Source organism: Pristis pectinata, chromosome 4 (assembly GCF_009764475.1).
Source record: "Pristis pectinata isolate sPriPec2 chromosome 4, sPriPec2.1.pri, whole genome shotgun sequence".
Lineage (NCBI taxonomy): Eukaryota > Metazoa > Chordata > Chondrichthyes > Rhinopristiformes > Pristidae > Pristis > Pristis pectinata.
In genome coordinates, this window is record NC_067408.1 from 45895858 (window position 1) to 45916782 (window position 20925).

General features: G+C 41.1%; 2 protein-coding genes across 6 annotated transcripts in view; one reads left to right on the forward strand and one right to left on the reverse strand.

Moving 5' to 3' along the window:
- The window catches only part of fam193b (family with sequence similarity 193 member B), a 90191-nt gene extending 74140 nt beyond the window's left edge, over positions 1–16051 (reverse strand). For 4 of the 5 annotated variants that reach the window (XM_052014992.1, XM_052014993.1, XM_052014991.1 and 1 more), the window contains exon 1: positions 2400–2705. In XM_052014992.1, coding sequence (XP_051870952.1) covers positions 2400–2594 — 195 coding nt within the window. In that variant the 5' untranslated portion in view covers positions 2595–2705. Of the gene's footprint in view, positions 1–2399; positions 2706–15953 lie in introns of those variants that run through there. The other variant, XM_052014994.1, reaches the window with a different exon arrangement.
- A 160-nt stretch (positions 16052–16211) lies between these two features.
- Positions 16212–20925, forward strand: part of LOC127569876 (lateral signaling target protein 2 homolog) — a 38451-nt gene continuing 33737 nt past the window's right edge. Inside the window, exon 1 of the mRNA XM_052014865.1 lies at positions 16212–16803. Within this exon, the coding sequence (XP_051870825.1) occupies positions 16735–16803 (69 nt within the window). The 5' untranslated portion in view covers positions 16212–16734. The remainder of the gene's footprint in view (positions 16804–20925) is intronic.

Sequence of the window (20925 nt, forward strand, 5' to 3'; positions counted from 1 at the left end):
AAGAGGATGAAATAGCCAAATGAGCAGAAGGGAAAAAAAGACAATGCCAAACCCAACCTGTCTCTGGAGTATTGCATTCAATTTTGGTTGCCCTATTCCAGGAAGGATGTGGAGGCTATGGAGAGGGTTCAGAAGTGGTTTACCAGGATGCTGCCTGGATTGAGGGCATGTGCTTTAAGGAGAGGTTGGACAAACTAGGGCTGCTTTCTCTGAAGCGGCAGAGACTGAGGGGAGACCTGACAGAAGTTATAAAATTATGAGAAGGCATAGATTGACAGACAGTATCTTTTCCCCAGGGTCAATATGTCTAATACCAGAGGGCATGCACTGAAGGTGAGAGGGGGAAAATTCAAAGAAGATACATGGGGCAAGTTTTGTTTTACATACAGAGTGGTGGGTGCTGGGAGCTGGGAATGTGATGCCAGGGGTGGTGGTGGTGGAGGCAGATACAAAAGAGGCATTTAAGAGGCTCTTAGATGGGCACATGAACATGCAGAGAATGGAGGGATATGGACCATGTGAAGACAGAGGGATTAGGTGTCATTATCATAATTAGTCTGGCACAATATCATGGGCCGAATGGCCTGTTCCTATGCTGGACTGTTCTATGCTCTACATCAAGTCGATAATGTGTAACAAATATACACAACAAATTCACACAAAACAAACACAAAATATACACAAAAAATTCAGAAGAGCCAAATTTCAGACACAAACATTCACTTTTCAAAGATGAAGAAAAAAAAATTAATGAAAATGTGTGCAGGTGGAGGAATGGTGCATGGGGGGCCAAATGGACTGCTTTTATTTCTTATCGTCTTATGTACCTGATCTGCACAAGACACCATTTGTGGCAATTTGCCCCTTTAGACAGTGGCTTTGTACATAGCTCAACTACAATAAATGTACTGGGATACCTTGAGGAATTACATGGCGTCAACAAACAACAAATTATTTGACAACTGATAAGGTGTCCAACACTTTTTACCTCTGTTGCTCAACATCCAAATGAAAGTGAAAAAGGGGGGAAAAAAAAGAACTTCATTTTCAAAACACTCTGGAACCACACAGCAATAGTGTCTGAGATCACAAATGTTTAAGTTTAACAAAGACCTTGAATAGAATTAGCGATTCCAATATCACCCATACCCAAAACATCAAAATGCCTTGCATTTTCAGATGCTGATCAACCTACTGAATATTTCTAGCCTGTTCCATATTTTCTGCCATGGATATCACGTTCAGTTAATCCAAAATAGCAAGCCAGGCAGAGTTCAAGATTCACAGTTCTATTGGCAATAGACTACAACTTGCAATGCATTGGCTGATCTGATGAATTTCAAACACATGAATTCAGCCAATAACTAACAGTCTTATAACAGTCATGCTCAATGAACCTAACACATCAAATAAATGATAACATTCAGCAAACCTTTTCACCAAACTACATTTTTTCGACAACTAATTGCTCCAATGGACAGCACAGTGATGTAGCAGGTGGTGTTCTAGCAATCTGGGTTCAATCCTCACTGCTTGCTGTCTGTGTGGAGTTTGCACATTCTCCCCATGACAGCAGTTCCCCTGGGTGTTCTGGTTTCCTCCTACATTCAGGGATTATGGAGAAAGGTTAATTGGTTACTGTAAATTACTTTTTGTGTAGATGGATGATAGGAGAGCCAGGATGGAGTTGATGGACATGAAAAAGAAAGAATAGGTTGCCATGAAAAAAAAGGAGACTGATCGGATTATTGACACACTGGCATAAATTGGATGAGCCAAAAGACCTCCATTTATGTCAGAAGAAAATATAAGAAAACATAGATCTTGTTCATTTCACATAATGGCAAAGGCAATGAAAACAACCATTGAGTGAATTAATTAACAATTGATGTCTTAAACAAAACATCAGAATGGATACTACACAAGACATCCCATCACATGTTAAAAAGATGCAGACACCTAGGGTGCACCGAACACTGAGGCAGTTTCTTTTTATACTTTTACAGAGTGAGAGCTCACAGACAGAGCAGACAGCCGCCAGTCATCGGCACCATAGCCTCTACTTATTTTTTTAAAAATGTGTTAACAACAATCGAAAGGCCATTAAGCAGTACAGTCTCTTAACAGATGCAAACGCTGAAGTGTCTGAAAGCTGCAAGGTCTCTATCAGGGAGCAGACAAACCCTGGGCTTGACCCCTGCCGCAGGCAACTCAATGGAGACCCCCCGCTTCTCGCCAGCACCTGACAGCCCGCCGAAGCTCCGCACTCCCATCACTTGCTCAGTCACACTGAAAGAAATTCAAACGCGGCCCAGGGGGCTGCTCCCTCGCCGCTATTAACCGCCCGTGCAAGCGCACGGCCCCTTCCGATCGCCAGCACCGGGATCTCTCGGCTTTACCTGCTCCCTCGCCCCGCCCGGGCCTGTCCCGGTCCCCGGCTCCGGCTGCTCGCCGTGCGCCGGGCTCGGTGTCCCCTCCGCCGGACTGGGGCTGCGGCTCTCTCCCGGGACCGCGCTGGCGCTGCCGTTGTTGCCCGATCCCCGTTTATTCTTCTTCCTCCGGCCGGCCACGCGTTTCTCCTCGGCACAGCTCATTCCGCTTCGCTCCGGCTCCGATCCGTGTCCAGCCGCTCCGCCTGGGCCCGCCGCTCCGCCACAAACCGCCCGCGCTCCAGGGAAACACACTCCAATATGGCCGACAACGGGGACGGCCGGAGGGGGGGGGGGGGGGGGAGCAGCGATGTCAGCCGGAAGCAGGCAAAAAACACCTCATCTGTCACAGGTACATGTACAGCGGCGCCCACCATCTTTCATGCTGGCAGCGGGTGAGGGAGAGAGGGGGCTCCATCAAGCTGCAGTTTTCAGCAGCGCCTGTTTAGGATTGCGTTTATGTAGCGTCCGGTTCCATCCCTTTCAGAACCTCCCAGCCCGTTCTGCAGCCAATGGATGGCTTTTGAAGTGGAATTCCTACTGCATTTCAAGAATTGCAGCCACATTGCACACAGCAAACTGCCAGAACTCAATGAAGTGTCAACTGGAATTGCGTCCCTAGAGTGGTACAGTGGCGCAGCTAGTATAACTGCTGCTTCACAATTCCAGTGAACCAAGTGTAATCGTGACCTCCGATGGTCTATGCGTGGAGTTTGCACATTCTAGCTTTGACTCCGTTAGGATATTCATTGGGATTAGGATATCTTTATTAGTCACATGTATATCGAAACACACGGTGAAATGCATCTTTTGCATAGAGCGTTCTGGGGGCAGACCGCAAGTGGCGCCTTGCTTCCGGCACCGTCATAGCATGCCCACAACTTCCTAACCCGTAGGTCTTTGGAATGTGGGAGGAAAACGGAGCACCCGGAGGAAACCCACGCAGTCACGGGGAGAAAGTAAAAACTCCTTACAGACAGTGGCCAGAATTGAACCTGGGTCACTGGTACCGTAATAGTGTTACGCTAACCACTACCGTGCCTTTTCTCTGGATGCTCTGGCTTCCTTCCACATCCCAAACACATGAGAATATCCACCTATGGTTTGCCTGCTCTTGCCCAATCCCTCCCCTCACCTCTTTATACTGGCTGTCTCCCGGCGACTCTTTCAGTCCAGGTGAAGAGTCTCAACTTGAAATGTCAATCGTCCATTTACCATCAACAGATGCTGCCTGACCCACTAAGTTCCTCCAGGAGCTCGATTTTTACTCTAGATTCCAGCAACTGCAGTCCCTTCTGTCTACATTAGCAATGCTTGGTTAATTGGCCATTGTAATATGCCCCGAGTGTGTAGATGAGTGGTAGAATGTGCGAGGAGTTAACAGGAGTATGGGGAGAATAAATGAGCTTGCGTAATTGGGTGTTTGGCAGACCAAAGAGCTTGTTACAGTGCTGTACAACTCCATGACCTTGATCACAGAACTGTCTGATTCAAAGGTGTGAGTACTACCACTGAGAGAGAAGTAATAGCAATAACTTTAATTTATATATAGCTTGAGTCAGAGAGTCATTCAATTCCCACTGCCAAACCTGGGCACTACTGGCTGTATTCATTCCAAGCAAGGCCAGACAAGCCCCACCCACAACCTCATAACAATACAGGAGGCCATTTGGCCCATTGAGTTCATGTGGGCTGCCAGGGAAGCAGTCTCATTAGTCCTCTCTCTTTATTTCCCATCACCTCCGCAACTTATTCTCTCACATATATCAATCAACTCCTCTTTGACTCTATTTGCCATTAATCTATACTGAGGCATAATTTACCATAAGTAATTAACTGACCAGCAGGTTTTTGAGATGTAAAAGGAAACCAAAGCACCCAGAGGAAATATGGAGAATGTGCAAATTCTGCACTGAGAGCACCTGGGGTCAGGATCAGGCTTGGGTTCCCGGAGCTGTGAGGCAGCAGCACTAACTGCTGTACCACAATTGCTAATGCAGGCACCTTAACATCAAGCAATAACGAAGTATCAGAGTCAACATTCAAATGTTGGTTAAAATGGGGGCAGGTCTTCAAGAGAATCTTAGAGGAATGAGTAGTAAATTTTAGGGAGGGAATTACAGCACCTAGAACCATAACACCAGTGATGGTATAATTAAAATCAAGGATGCTACGAGGCCTGATTTCAAGGAGCACATAGTCTGAGGGTTGGAGGCCAGAAAAGAATTTGATGCCAACAGAAATTTTAAATCTTTTTGTTGCTTAAGGGAGTCAATGTCTGTTAACAAGCACAGGGTGAACAGGACTTGTTGCTAGGACAAAATTAGTAGATTTTTGAAATTTACAACATGCAGAATGCAGGGGAACAGATAGTATTGTAATGGTATTGCCAGAGAGGAGATTGAGGGATTCATCATCAGATAAGCTGAAGCAGGGTGAAGAAGTTAAGGAAGTGAAAATTGCAGCCTTGATGATGGCATGGATATGTGGGCTGAAGGTCATCTCAAGGTCAAAAGTGACACCAAAGCCATGAACTGTCTGGTTTAGCCTGACACCAGGAGAGAAATAGATTTGGTGGCTAGCAAACTAAAGGCAATGCCATTTGACAAGGTGAAGGTGAAAGACAGAATGGTGCAAATCGGTATATACTTGGGAGAGACAGAGATAATGGTGCAGGAGTGGGAAGAGAAGTCATTGCTGGTGACTTTGCTATTACAAGTGCAGACATGGATGTAACCATGCAACTGTGGTCCCACCTAAATGGGTCCAAACCTCAGTTCTATAGAGCACCTCCATCAACTCCCAACCACTTTGAAAAAGAATCTTTACACAAGGCTTTTGCACATCAAATGTATTCTTACGTGACCAATTGCTACTCAATTTAATCTCACTGCTACCAGCAAGCCAACCTCTTCTGACCTTCAGTGTGAAATGCTTTGAGGCTCTTCCATATTGAAACACTTCTTAGCTAAAATAGCAGAGTTTTCACAATCAGTCTGGACCTTTTTTTTCCATTCCTTTATTTGAGTTAATAGCATTATTTGGCATATGCTATCAACATTTCAAACAGATACTACAGACTTAATGTGTCATGTGATCCTGGGAATTCATATTCCAATCTACGCTCCTTCTGGCCTACCTAAACAGCTTGCAATCAATTAAAGCTATGGTAAAGATGGTTCCACTTCTATGTACGACAAGGGAGATTGCACTAAATTTTATGATCCAAGGTATTGTTCTCTTTTTAAATAGGTTTCTGCCATCAAAAACTTCACTCAGAATTTGCTCAATAGCATATTTGACTCAGCAATGTAGTGGCAATTCACAGAGGACTGCAGCACACCATAAAATCAGAGTTAGAAAATGAAACTAATTACTCATAATGCCACATCAGGAACATTGGCCTCCCTGACATTGAAAGCGTAGAGGTCCTATTGTTGGACATGTACACGAGGAGGACCACCATTTTCAGAAATATTCATTAACATAGGTTAGTCCACTTAGAGAGAAATTTCCATGTTAAATCAGTGACCCAGCTCCCTTCTAATTGGTTACAAAATGTACTGGTTTCAATTCAAGGTTGGTTACTATGCTCCTCACCTTTGCAAAACATTTCAAGGAAGACAATCTATGTGCATAAGATAAAGGCAGAAATATCTTTGTGTGTAAATATTTATGAATACAAGTGCTCGGTATGAACGTAAACTTGATGTGGAAAAGCATAAAGAGATTCTCATCCATAGCAAATCTGGCTTCTGGAAGATAGACTTGATGTATAGAATGGCTTACATTTTGTGGACATAAAGTCAGTACTGCTGTTTTAGTCCTCATGTATATCCCAGAAATTAACAACAGCTAATTTCTGGGATATACATGAGGACTAAAACATGGAAATCCAGGAAGGCAATGATACACAGCCCTTCATGGTATGCTGTTTCCACCCTTTGTTAGAGTATTCTCCAGAAATCAGTAAACTAGAAAAAACTTTGGGTATTAACAATGTATTCACAACTAAAAGACCGTGAAAAATACTAGACTTTGCACACATGGTATTAAGGAATTTTAATGAAGTACTAACCATAATTTGATGTTTGGGAAATAGTTCTAAAATAAAAACTAATTTTGTGTGTTTTGGATTGTACTTCCCGCAGGTAAATATTTCGAAGTTCAAAGCTTACCAATGCAGCTCATTTCCACTTCATAACCAGATTATTTTGTTTCTGCTCACTCTCCATTATAAAGACTACAATTTTTAAACAGAAATATGCTTGTTTATCATATTTCAAATTTTACATTATTTCTCACTCTGTAAAAAGATTAAAATATTATTTAAAAATTATACTCTTTAGTTTTTCAGTTTGATTGGCTCTCGATCCAGCTTGATGCTGCTGGACACTCAGGAACCCACTGGAATGATGGCCACGAGCAAATCTCATTGGAATGGGGTGAGTGGAGCAAAAACAGTCACTCACAGGAGTCTATACCCAAGTCGAAAGGAGAAGTATTTATTCACCTGCCATAGGGGAGCGAGATGGCCCATTCACCTCGATGAGGACAGTCCACTCACTCTCCTTGTCAATTTTATACACATATTGGAAATGAGGTACAATAATTCCACCAATATATACAGGTTCAGTTGTCATCTATTAATCTATCTGAAGCAAGGAGGGGCATGATCAGCCACCTCTGACAACATTTACCCTGTGTGATCATCATGTGCCCAGAAGATCACTGCCTCTGGTCAGTTTCCAGCGGTCTCTGCTTTTGTTAATATCCACATCCTCTCTAGAAGGCATTTGGGCTCAACAGGTCTGTTATTCCTAGCCCCATTCCATCTCGTGACCACCTGTGTTCAATAGACCTGTCATTTCTGCAGAGATTAATTGCAACAAACCTGTGGCTCTTTTTATCTTCCCACAGGGGCTATCTATCTTAGGGGAGGCTGGTCACATCAATCTACCTCTACCTCAAGGTCAACTGTGTCAACATCTCTTTCCTATATTTACACTAACTATCTCAAAGCATATTGTTCCAAGAAAATATGGCATACCACTGTTGACTCTGAATGTATCATTGTCTTCACTATCTATCTTTGTGTTGCCCTACATGTCCTTCTGACAAAGTCTCCTAATAGCCATGGACATTACTTGGCTAATCATGTGACCTCTGGCGAAGATAAGGTTACCCTCAAGAGAACATTCCAGTGGCCAGTTCGTTCCTTATTTATAATGTTTTTGTACAAATCAGGTCTGACTTTGGAGAGGTAATAAACTACTTTGTCTTGCTGTGTGTTTTATTTTTTTTAATTAAGGTAAATTAACCCTCAGTGCTACTTTCCCATTTCCGGATGTTGTATTTTCAAGGGGAGGTCCTCACTGCAGAGATCTCTGGACCTTCAAAGGCAGCTTTCTTCATAGCCAGTAACAGAATCTTCACAGACTGTTTTCTTCCAAGTCATCAGTGGATACTGTTGCTCCAGCACCAACTGCAGAACCAAGGTGCATGTGTTCAACATGTAGACTCCACTCAGAATCAATTCCCTTCTGCCAGCTATCCAAGTGTAGCATGTCACACCAGTATTGGTGAGTGTTTTGAAGATTTTGCATTAGCTCCCTTGGGTTAACCAATGTTGACATGAATACATTTTAGTTTTAAATCTCTCCCTCAAACTTGTTTTAGATTAGGAGCTATTCCCGATACAATTTTCAAAAATTCTGATGGCAAATATCCAAGGATTTCCTGTTGTCATGCTAATTAGATATGTTGGAGGCATGCATTTTATAATGCAGCTGATCCAAAAGTAGCCATTAACGGAAGACCGTGTTTATGATTCTGCATATTTTAAAACAAAAACTTGCAAATTAAATTTGAAAGAGCAGTTTTTCTTTCCTCCCACAATTTGGCATGTTAGTGGAACTTCAAAACTGAAACGATCGAGGAACATCACTAACCATTCACATGGCAAATGTTGAGATCACCATGAGATATATTCTGCTAGAGCTTAACTAAGCCAATGCGTGCTTTTAATGCAAAGATTTTGTTTCATCACATAATTTTCACCTCACCAACCATGACAGTACATCAGGGTGAGAAACACAAAGCTGAAAATTACTGAATAGAATGAACCAAGGAGTGCATTGCTTGTTCCCTAAATGAATGAATGAACCAAGAAGCAAGTCTTCTTTCAGTGAGATACAAAAATCTCAACAATGAAATGGTATCTCCCACTGTTTGTTTGTATGTTGAAAATCTCAGTACTACTCAGCTTCCTCCTAGGATTTTCAAATTCACCCAGTATCCAGACAGCTGTCTTACAACCACAAAACTCTTCTAGGTTTAATACCTGATCTGAGCTGTATTAGTAATCAGAAGTGAAATCAGTCTGGGTTAGGAGAAAAATTTGTCAACCTTCACACTTCTGATCACTTCTGCAGGATCCTGCTCCCATTTTGTCAACATTGGATGATGACAGGATTGAGTTGGATCATGGCACCTCTTACTACCATCACTTGTTGCTAAAAAACAAACAAAGATCATTTAGTTTAAGGTACCTGCAGGTAATCTGTACCTCTGCAATCATCCCTTAGAATCAATGACAATCAGAGGAGAGGAGGAAATCAACGAACAAAGAGCTGAAATTAAAAATTACATTTTATAAAATGAATGAGCATTATTTGATAAGGAGTAGATTAAAATTTCAAAGTTTGTGATGAATGAGATATGTAACCAAACTGAATTGTGGCTGGTTTAAAAATAAACCAAAAGATCTTTGTACCCAGAAGAGGAAATATCCTCTCCACATCCAACTTGTCAAGACCCTTCAGGATGTTTCAATCAAATCCTTTCTCACACTTCTGAACTCCACTGGAATACAAGTCTAGCTAGTCCAACCTTACCTTAAAAAAAAACTCACTCATTTGTTTTTTTCTTAATAACCGTGTGGAGCTAAAGCCAATCCTACATTCATCAAGGATTCAACAAGACTAAATCCAGCTGGTTGAATATGACAGTTCCAAAGGGAAACACCCTATTGAACTGGTATTCTCCACCATTATTCAGGAGAAGTCCCCTCTGCAGTACTATGACCACCAGACCTGGCAAAGGATGTGAATTCCCATCAATACTAGATTACTATTGGCCTAGAGAGAGCAGGAAATGAGTGCAGGTAACTAGCCAAACTAGTCCATCCAGCTTTACTTTCGCTTATCACATTTCTGCTCAGTATATGCAATGAAAGTAACAACAAGGCCAACAATATTCATAATAACAATGGAGGAAATCTGAAAGCTGGAGTACCAACATATACAGTCAGAGGCAGACGTCCAGAAACTGTCCTCAGCAATACCCTGCACCTCCACAGGGTGTGCTATTGCAACTTTCTCCAATTTAATTTGCTGAAATTTGGAGTGAACTGAAGAGAATTTCATGTATTTAAAAACTAACCTCACTAAGAAAAATTGACATTTCATTTAAGTGAGGATTTAACATACAAAGTCAGAATTAGTGTTTAACCTCTCAGACACTAAGGAGCTAATCTTGTACTTTTAGAATGTCACTTCCCCAGATAATTACTTCAAAATTCCAAGCTTCGTAAAATCATCAGTAACAATTTTAAGGCTATCGTTCAATATTGTTCTAAATTTCAGCTTCTAATTTAAAATCATAAATATATCCCATTTGTACTTTGGACGATAAATCTTTAAATGCATTAAAAGAATAATGCTTTTTACCTAAATATAAACAAAAATCTTATAAATTCTCAGCAGGTCAGGCAGCATCCATGGAGAGAAAAACAAAATGAATGTTTCAGGCCAACGAACCTTCATCAGAATACTTTACTTCCTGGTTTGTCAAAAGTCTTTAATCTGATTGATTATTTATCCTATTTGGTGACATCATGGATGTTTTGCAACTGGTTCCTGATAGCAATCAAATTGATATGCGCACCAAGTAGATTGCTAGATTTATGAAAGCAGCTTTCTTCAAACCGATGGCAAACACTATCACTTCGCTGCTGACGAACAAATCTGGGCATATGGAGGTAAAAACAAAGAACATCAAGACCAATAAGAGATGAACAAAAATGGAAATTCCCCTGCAGTCCCCTGAGGAAGTAAACTGGTCTAAGAGATCACAGTTTAATGATACAGGTTAGTTACCTCTTCAAATAGAAGATCTCCACTCTAATCAGAGAGAGACCTCATTAAAGACATAGTTCAGAATTCACCGAACAAGCTAAAAACTAGTTCCACAGGTCTACAACTCTCTAGGAAAAGTCAAACTATCTAATGTTACATTGCTCTGATAACTTACATTAATTTGATCCAATTTTTCTTGAATCTCTGTATTCTAAAGCTGCATTTATGACTTCAGTTCAAAAACATTGCCTAACAGTGCTACCTCTGGGGTTCAATTCTCCATTCAAAGATTTGTGCTTTGGATTGTTTTAACTGTGTTCTAGGTATCTAACTGAAACTAATTTCTTATCAGTAATCATGTTTTGATCCTGTAACATTACCAACAAATAAGTCTAAATTGACACACAATTTAGCTGAAGTTAGACAGGGCAAAAAGTCTTTCAACATTATGAAAAATATTCAATGTGCCAGCATCAATGGACTGTGATTTACTTTCTAGAAGTTCCTTTAAACTTGATTCCTACCTCTGTCTTTCCACTGCATCTAACACCCCCATCAATCAAACCTTCGTAGTTTTTCTCATTTAGTGTTTATTTGTTCTATTCATGTGAACTGAGGATTGAATTTCCTTCCACGGTAGAAGGGACAACAGCTAAATTTAAGTTAAATGGTTCATATTCCTTTGAAACTGACATTTGGATGTATTCCAATCACCGATCCAGAATTCTGTGACTTACAAGTGAATTGTGCACCAATCCTGACATCCCATTATTCTGGTTATGAAGTAAGTGTAGATCCACACTTATGTATAGTGTGGAGACAAGAGACTACAGATGGAATAATCTGGACCATTCAGTCCTGATGCAGGTTCTTGACCCAAAACATCGACCATCCTCCTACCTCCGCAGATGCTGTGGACCACTGAGTTCCTCCAGCAGTTTTATTTTTTGCTCATCTGTAGTGTCTTTAACTTGAGGAAGAAGAATGTGAAGAAGTCGTGTGAAGAATAAACATTAGGATGGACCAAATAGGCTAAAATGGTATGTTTCTATGCCAATAAGTATTGTGTCCTAAAAAATTACATCTACATACAGCATTAGTAGCCTCCAATATTGTGGTTCTAAAATAAAGTGATGAAATTTATTAGCTTCAGTTCTATAGCCAGCAAGTTCCTTCTTGTAACAGTACTTATTTTCAGGAAACAATGAATGTTTTGGGTCACATTTTCCACGTTAGTCGTATCTTTCCAACAGGACTGACTTTAGGAAGAAGCTCTTAAAAATTCACACCATAATTCATCCTGTACCCTTAGTGAAAGAGTTATTCTAATGTGGAAAAGGGAAGGCATGGGAGAGGGTTAACTTTATTTATAGAAGCAAGTCTAGGCTTCAAGGCAACTCTGTCAATTCAAGCATTTGCACCTCACAGATTATATTGTTGTCCAAGCAAGGAACTATCACTTGTATCAACAACTGCTGGGCCATTCACCACATAATCTGCCCTGATATCACCATCAAACTGGCCCCTAAATGACAACAGGAACAATTCTATAAGAAGATCAATATCAAAGACCTTGCAAAGAAAACTCCAGACAGCCAGCACCTCAGAGCCTACTTGATGACTTCCAACTAACAGTAGTTGTAGAATGTTCAGTGCCTGGCCTGCCCCAAAGTCCAAAATTATTGGCATCTTTGAAAAGAAAACCCCAAGACTGGTTTTTTGGGAATGACCAGGAGATTCAAGAAATAGTCAATCATAAATTCAAAGCAAACATTATCTAGTATAAATAGAAGGCCTTTAAGCATTTGATGAGATCCAACAAAAAAAGCTTGGCACATTTCAACAGCTAATGGATAGAAATCCAGAAACTAGTCAATAACCATGAAACACATGGATTCTTCAGTGCTGTAAAGATCATCTATGGCCCTGAGCACTCAAAGACCCAACCCTGAGTCAAGAACAGAGGAGATCTTATCAAATATAAAAAAAAAATCCAGCAACTGCTGGAAGGAGAACTTTAAAGAACTCCTCAGTGGAGGCACTATCTTTGACATGAGTGCCCTTGAGTCCATTCCACGGTATACCATCTGCAATAATCTCTGTGTTATGCAAGCCCAACAAGAGGCTGAAAGGGCCAATCAACAGTTGAAAAACGATAAGGCCTCTGGAACAAGTCAAAGTACAAAACATGATACTTCTGGCACATATTCAGTCTCCTAAGTGGCTGAAGAGCTCCAAGTGTTCCAATGTGGATTCTGTCCATCATGAGGTAGAATGGTCATGACATTCACTGTGCAATAAATCCAAAAAAATTGCAGAGTACAGCACCAACTACTATTAACGGTCTTTCTTGATCTCACAAAAGCCTTTGAATCTTTCAACTGATAGGGATAATGGAGAATTGTTCTCAAATTTAGCTGTCTGTCCTCAAAAATGCATCACTTGGCTATACTTCCTATGCCATGACATGCAAGTTGTGATTCTAAACAATAGTCCATTAGAAATCCAAACCCAAAGCTGACTAGGATTTAGCAAGACTGTGTCTTCGCACCAACCATGTTCTTAAAGGACTCTTCAGCCATCTCAGAAATGGAATGGAAGCATGTCATTCTTGATGCCAAGTGATTGCCTAAATAAAGGAGAAGGTACCAAATACATAGCAGAAATTTTGTCCCATGCAGATATGTGGAATAGCTCCATTAAAAAGGTAGCAAAGACAATTGGCTTATTCATGTACCTAAATGGCACTGTAATGGCAAAGAATGATACAGTACTGGCTCTTCAGTTTTCATTCTTTCCATCTGTCCTAGAAGTCTCATATTAACACCATAACTATATGTAATCATCTGCTTTCAACATATTTAACCATTGAAGAATTGTCAAGGGTAAGGACTAAGGCTAGAATTTATTCATGAAATTAAATTGGAACTTTCTAATAAAGTATTACCTTTGCCCAGAACTACAATTAAATTCAGTACAAATAAGATAATTACTTCATTCGGTGTGGAATAATTTTCCCAGCTGGTTTCCATAATTGGCACATGCATGCACAAAAGGGTTTTGTTGAGACTTTAATCTTCAGATCTATTATACTAATGAAAAAAGAAAATGACTCATTAAACTGCTTTCCCCCTCTTTAAAATTTACTTCTTTAACTGTCCCTGGTTGATTATCTCTAATGGTCTCTGATCTACATTGATGTGAATTCACAATGGTTTTTATTCAGTAAATTCAAGATTGGTCAATGGCTGCTTTTTATCCATTGATTTACCTGCTTAGATTTTCATTTAATTTATTTTTATTTGCATTTATTTTCTGTTCCTAGTTCTCTCTTCCATTTCTGTGCATTATTTATGCACTATTGCAGTTTCTTTTTCTCAGTGAGACTGCCTCAGTTAACTGAGCTTTTTTGTCTTCTGTTCTCCCTTACTTTGTGCACCATGTCATTCCTTTGCCATAGACAAATATTAGAAAATCCTATCTGTCTTTTGTCCTCAAGCAATAGCAAGATACAATTGAGCTTTAGAAACTTGTATTGATTTTGATTTTTTTTTCCCACCACTCACTTGTTCATTTTTACTTGCTTTCAGAATTTATCTTGTCTGTCCTGTTTTATGTAAATGCTATTTGAGTTCACTGTATTTTATGTATTTTTGATGTTCTTCTATTAGTTTAATAGTATTCAAATTTGATACATGTTCTACACATAATATGGCCAATTATAACTTTCTGTAATAAACAAACATGAAACAGTAATGGCCACAGAATGGGATTGATAATCTCACTATTCCAATGAACACTGCCATTTTGATAAGGCTGCATCACTGGGTGTCCAAAACGGTGTTTTAGACAGAAGATTCCTATCCATGTGGAAATCAAAGGTCATAAAATGCATATAGGCCTTTAATTGCCACTTTAATCACCACTGTGTTGACATACTAACCAATTTGCTGGTGATAATTTTACGGGGGATAGAAGTGAAGCCTTAATTACTTTTGTGATAAGAGGAAGAGCAGGAGGAGGGCTTCTCTATGCCATAAACATGAACTGGCCTGCTGCCAAGCCAGACTTTGCCCCTCCATGATCTTGCAATCCATGCTGGGATGGATGTGCCCACCTCCAACAAATCTTCATAATGGAAAGGAAGCTATTTCAACCAATAGCATTTACACTCCAGAATAAAGGTCACCTCAATCTTAGAATTTATGTATGTTTGCGTGTCTTGATAGCTCCAAGCTATCATTAACTCATAAAATTAAAAATACCAGATGATGGGCCTTAACTCAACAACTACAAAGCAAAGATCTTCCTGTTGTACAACCTGCCCCTGCTGTACAAAACTGTCCTTTGACATTAGAGGTTCACAGCGGAAAATGCTGGAAACACTCAGCAAGTCAGATTGCATCTGTAGAAAGAGAAGTAGTTAACAGTACAGGTCCAGGAAAAAGTCAGAATTGGGAAAGAGATAAAAACAAGTTAGGAGAGAAGGTTGGAGAGGGATGGGTTAGAACAAAGGGAATATTCTTGGGAGGGCAAGACCAAACGGGTTAATTGGTACAATATACGCACGTTTAGTTTCTTAGTCTCTGTAATTATAGTTAATGGCAAGGCTGTGGGAACATGCCCAGAAGGCCAGACTGTACAAATAAAAAAACAGTGAGAAGGATGACAGGCAGTGATTCCTGCCCTCCTACATGGTTCTGAGCCTGAGACTCCAGGCAGACATTGGAAAACAAAAGCAACACCATCTCCACAAAGTCAACCAAATGCACTCAAAGGATAGTCACACCCACAACAGTGTCCCAGACCATACTTCCCAGCAATGAAGCTTCAATTACACTGAATAAGCTCCATCAGGCAGGGCACATCTTTCACGTGCCCAGAACCAGACCCCCGAAGCAGACATTCTATTTCAAGCTCTGTCACAAGAAGCGCTTATCAGGCAGATCGAGGGAATGATTCCAAAGCCTTCTTGAAATCAAATACAACATTCCCTCTGGGCAACACACACAAAATGCTGGAGGACCTCAGCAAGTCAGGCAGCATCTATGGAGGGAAATAAACAGTCGACGTTTCAGGTTGAGACCCTTCATCAGGACTGGAAGAGGGCAGAAGCCAGAATAAGGAGGTTGGGGGGGGGGGGGGGACGTGGTGGGGGGGGGGGGGGGGGGTACATGCAGGCAGGTGATAGGTGAGTCTGGGTGAGAGGGGGAAGGTAGGAGGGTAGGGGAGGGAGGATTCCCTCTGGGAATCACTGGCCCATGACTGGAGAAGGAGTACATGGATGGTATCGAGAACCTCGAGGCCCTGTGGCAAGAGCACAAAGGAGTCCTGCAAAATAATGGAACAGACTACACACCCATTTTGTCAGACACCACTATCCCACCTGTGCAAGCGTCTGTGCTTCACCAGCATCGGACTGGAGTAGAAGCAAGTAATCCTGAATCAGGGACTATCTCAGAAAAAGCAACCACACCACCCAACGTCCCCCACCGACGAAGACGGGAGGAGGAGGGCAAGCCCTGCGCGGTCACGTGGGCGGTCTTTGGGCGGGGCCACCGGTCGGAGGGCGGAGCCGTGCACGGGAAGGCGGGGTCATTTCAGGCGCGTCAGCACGTAAATTATGATTGAGACAGGTAGGTGCGTCAGGTGGGTGAGTGAAGGCGGAAGGATCTGTGGCTATCGGTTGGGTGGGTCATGGGAGGGCGGAGGGGCGCGGCGGAGCTGGAATGAGGGCACAGCTTCTCTCCGTGTCCCACACAGCAGGCTTCCTCCGAGAAGTTAGCTGGCGCTTGAGGTTGGGCAGAAGCTGAGAAGGATATCCTCGGTACCTGAGCGGCCAAGTATGCTTCAGCAGGTCGACCATCTCTAGGGGAAGCCGAGGAGCTGCCAGTCTGGTCGGTGAGAGGAGTTGTCCACCTGTCCGCGTATGAGAGAGAAACTGTCAGTGAAGGTGGAGAGTTGGTGTGCCCTTGGAAAGAAAGTGAATGGTTGCCCAGCCTAACCGGGGAAGAGCCAGTTTCCAAATCTGAGAACAGTCATGTACCAACAATTATGATAGCGAGATGTCGCTGTGCCTGAGGAAGTGTATCCAGAAAGTTGAAGCAGATCACAAGCCCACAACAGACGAAGTTGTGGATTCGGCCACTGGAAAGCGTCGGATGTGAATGAACACCAGCTCCGGGGAGCTCAGCATGCTGCCCGCGGCAGTGAAGAGATGGCTCCACAAGCCTAAAGTAAGGGGATGTTTTATAGTCTGTCCACGTCGGTCAAATTTTCCCTTCTTTACTATTTCCATTCACGACAAACTTTAAAAGATCATATTTTAGCTTTGTTGACTTTCCACTTCCACTGCCTGGCTTTTCAGCTTTAATTCGGAATTCCAATCCATGGAGATAGGGCGTTTACTTCTAAAGAAATTATTCTCTTTGAATCTGTTTTTAACAGACCAGTTAGTTTAGTTTTATTTCCTTCTTAGAATATCCCTCGGCACTTCAAGTGGGTGTGTCTTTACCTCTTTTTGTTGTTCCTAACTGCTTCCTCTCTACTGTTGAGGGGCTTGGACGACGTTCGTTATGTTCCTCGTGGCTGGTTGATCACTAACGAGTCGGAACTTGCGTGTTGCATCACCTGGTGTAGTTAATGCATTAACCTGACAAATATATTTCACTTCGGGAAGTTTGAAGCACTTCAATATAACGTGCATTTTGCGAAAGTCACATTTTGACGACGGGAAGGGGGAAGAAACTTGTGGTAACTTAACTGGATTCAGGCTGGATTCTATCTTTCTCTACACTTTGAAATCAAATTAACATTTTAATTTCTCTCAGTCGTTTCCGTTAATTGCCTAATATCAATAGAAATTAGTTTGCTGTCAAACTGGGTTAACTCGCATGCAAGTTCACTCGTGACTTTTCGAATCAATCCCGATGACATAATATTTGAATCATCCAAATTGCTTTCTCTATCCGCACATGTGCACTTAGTTAGCAAGGATGGAGGTATGTAGAGATCTGATTATTGTGCATGGCTGTTCTTCAGTTGCTCTGTTGGTCATTTCAGTTCTGGGTAGTTATAAAGCCGTTTCATTTTAACTTGACCGTAGCAGCTAGCTTTCCTGATTTATTTCTCTCCCAAACTCTTGAAGATGCAAATAGCAGAATTCCACAAGCAAGAAGTCCAATATCCTTTCGTGGATAACATTTCAAATGTGAACCAGGTTATTTGACCTGGAGGGTTTTGTAGTCAAACCCTTTCACTCCACGTCTAGCCAATATGCAATTTCGATTTTTGTTTTGTATTTCAAAAACTTTTCATTAAAAAATTGTATAGAAAAAAGTACAAAACTTTTACATTCATGGTTAATACGTTCAATAGGGTTAACTTATTTTTTTAAAAAAACCATAGCACCATTCCACTTATGTGGCAACTGAATAACTTGGGGAAAGCTATAACCTTGATCAATTTTTGTTTCTTGCCATGTGGGGTGTTACTCAAGTATTTCCATTTAAATGAGGGCAAGGGAAATTTCAGTAGAATGTGATTTTATTTTTGTGCATAGTTTAAGAGTACTATTTCTGTTTTCAATAATTCATTACAACTTGCACAATTGCTTGATAAGCAAGTCAAATGTTGCTTGTACATTGTTACCAATGAATCGTTGGATAGGCAGCAACTAGCCGTGTCCTTTCAACTTGTTTAACTTTTCCTGTCAACTAGCTATTGTAATGTGCTGAAATGTCTTTTTCTTTCCCCACTGTGCATGAAAATTAACTTCTTCCTAAATCACTGAAATCATTCAATTTTCCTTTAGTTTTTAAAAAACAATAATTAAACAAATTCCATTATATGCAACTTGCAATCTGGAAATCCAGCACTACTTTCATCAAATTTTCACTGAAGAAAAGTTGATAACTTTGGGTGAATGGAAATTAGTTTCCGGTTACTCATTCACAATACCTATAAATGTTAAGAAAATTGAAAACTGCTGTAATGTGAGGTGGCTAATAATAACTTTCCTTCTGTCAGATCACAGGATTTATTGCTGCTTCCACATGTTGAAAGCCATTTATCCCAGCACAGATTAGCTACATGCATTTATTTTGTCCACAGACCCTTTTTATTTTGATAAATGGGGAAAATGGAAGCTCAAACTGGAGTGATCACATGAATGGTTGTCTTCTCCTTCATAACTCCACAGGATGTGTAAACGAGGTGGATTCTCATGTTGCAGATTGCCTGTCTGTTGACTTGAGGCACCCTTAAGGAATATTGTATCACTTTTCCAACATAAATTTAGTAACAACCATGGAACAGATTGGCTTAATCAGTTCATAACTTGGCAAAAATTGTCAATGGTATGATTTCTAGTATGAAGGATAGGACATCACCTCAGAGTTGGTAGCTACCCTATACTTGATTAAGTCATTAGCAGTCCAAGTGCTCCTACTTAACGATATGCCATCATTTGAAATGTAAAGAATAAACCCTGACTCCTGTATTTTCTTCATTTCGCAAGCCTGCCACTTTGACCATTTGAGCTTGCTTTCCTAATTCAAGAAAGTTTAGCACTGATACCATTGTGGCTGGTGGGGAAAGGATTATGGATGTCATTATAAGATATTTATTTATTAGTCACATGTACAATGAAACACAGTGAAATACATCTTTTTGTGTTACTGAGAATGTGCTGGGGGCAGCCTGCAAGTGTCACCACTCTTCCAGTGCCAACATAGCATGCCCACAGCTCCTAACCTGTAAGTCTTTGGAATGAGAGAGGAAACTGGAGCACCCGGAGGAAACCCACGCAGACGTACAGGAAGAATGTACAAACTCCTTACAGACAGTGGCGGGAATTGAACCTGGGTCACTGGTGCTGTAATAGCATTATGCTAACCATTACCCTACTGTGCCAAGATGATATGCAGAGATGATAGCCTTTCATTCTCTAGGCTGTAATCCAAACTTGAAACCTTTCCACTCTAGCCTTCTACTAGAACTGTAAGATCATGGCCACTTAAAAGTATGTGGCAAAGAAAGATTGGCTTTGTGAGTTCTGATCATTCATTAATCTTGCAACCATTTGAGCTGAAAAAAAATGAATCCCATGTGTCACGAACCAGCAACAAAAGAAACACACTGAGCATGATTCAGTGTTAATAACTATTTTATTAATTACTACTTATGATAATACGTAAAATAAAAGTAAAAATGTTAGTATGTTAGAATTCAAAAATGTTAAACCTTGAACGTTAACCCCAAAACTAAACTCGTCGTGTGTGTGTGTGACAAAGTCCAAAACTCCCAGTTCCGGAATGGTTCTTAAAGTTCAGTTCCGCAAGCCATAAGGTGAAACATGAGCAAGGGCTTCTTCAACAACCACCGTTGTCTGAAGATAAGATGTAGATGTAGAAAAACATAGAGTACATACGAAATCCAAATGTTCCACGATGGAACCCAAACGACACTTCAGTGTTTACTCGGTAGTGACTTCCTCACCCCGAAAAGCATCCGAACCGTGGTCGTCCACACACAAATACCTGTTTCCTTCTACAGGTCAGCAACAAAGTGAACTCCACCGGATTACTTCCAACTTTTCCATACATGGATTTCAGTGGCAAACACAGTTATTGTTTCTCATCCATCGATAGAGAAAACAAGCAGGCTGGTGTCTCTCTCCCTTCTCTCTCTCTCTCTCTCCTTCTGACTTCTTCAACAACGTTATTACGTCCTTTATCTTCTATTGACGTAAGCACGCCCCACACACACATACACACACACTCTCTATCTTAAAGGGACTTTCACTGAGTCCGTAACACATGTGTGGACTATTTGCCAACCTGCTGTTCTAATAGTACCCAGCCCAAGTGCCAACTTGCCTTTGGCCCCAAAATGCCAACATTTGATCCCCAACAATAAAGTAAGTGGGAGTTAATTTTACCATCCAATGCTTGTAAAGTTGATATTGATAGCTGTTGGCTCTGAAGGTGATGTCTTCCAGTCCTTGGCACTAAAAGTCTTAGACAATATTTGCCAAAAGTCTCTTGAAATGATTAAGCAAGTTTACATGGCACTTCGTTAAAACAGAATTGGGCCCGTAGATGATGGGAAATTGGAATCACAAGAGGGATCTTGTAAGATGAGGGAGGAGTGGACATTTACCTAGATTGGTGTGAGTCTGGGAAGGAGGACTAATGATCATTAATATAAGAGAAAGGTAGGAAGGTGTTTCAATAGGAACTGGAGCAAAGGGTAGTAAACATAACTACAAAAAGATAAGTGGAGCTTGGACCCATTGTGGTTTCCTCAAGACATTTTGTATTGAGAAAGTGCAAGGTTGCTCAAGGTGATGGTTGGCT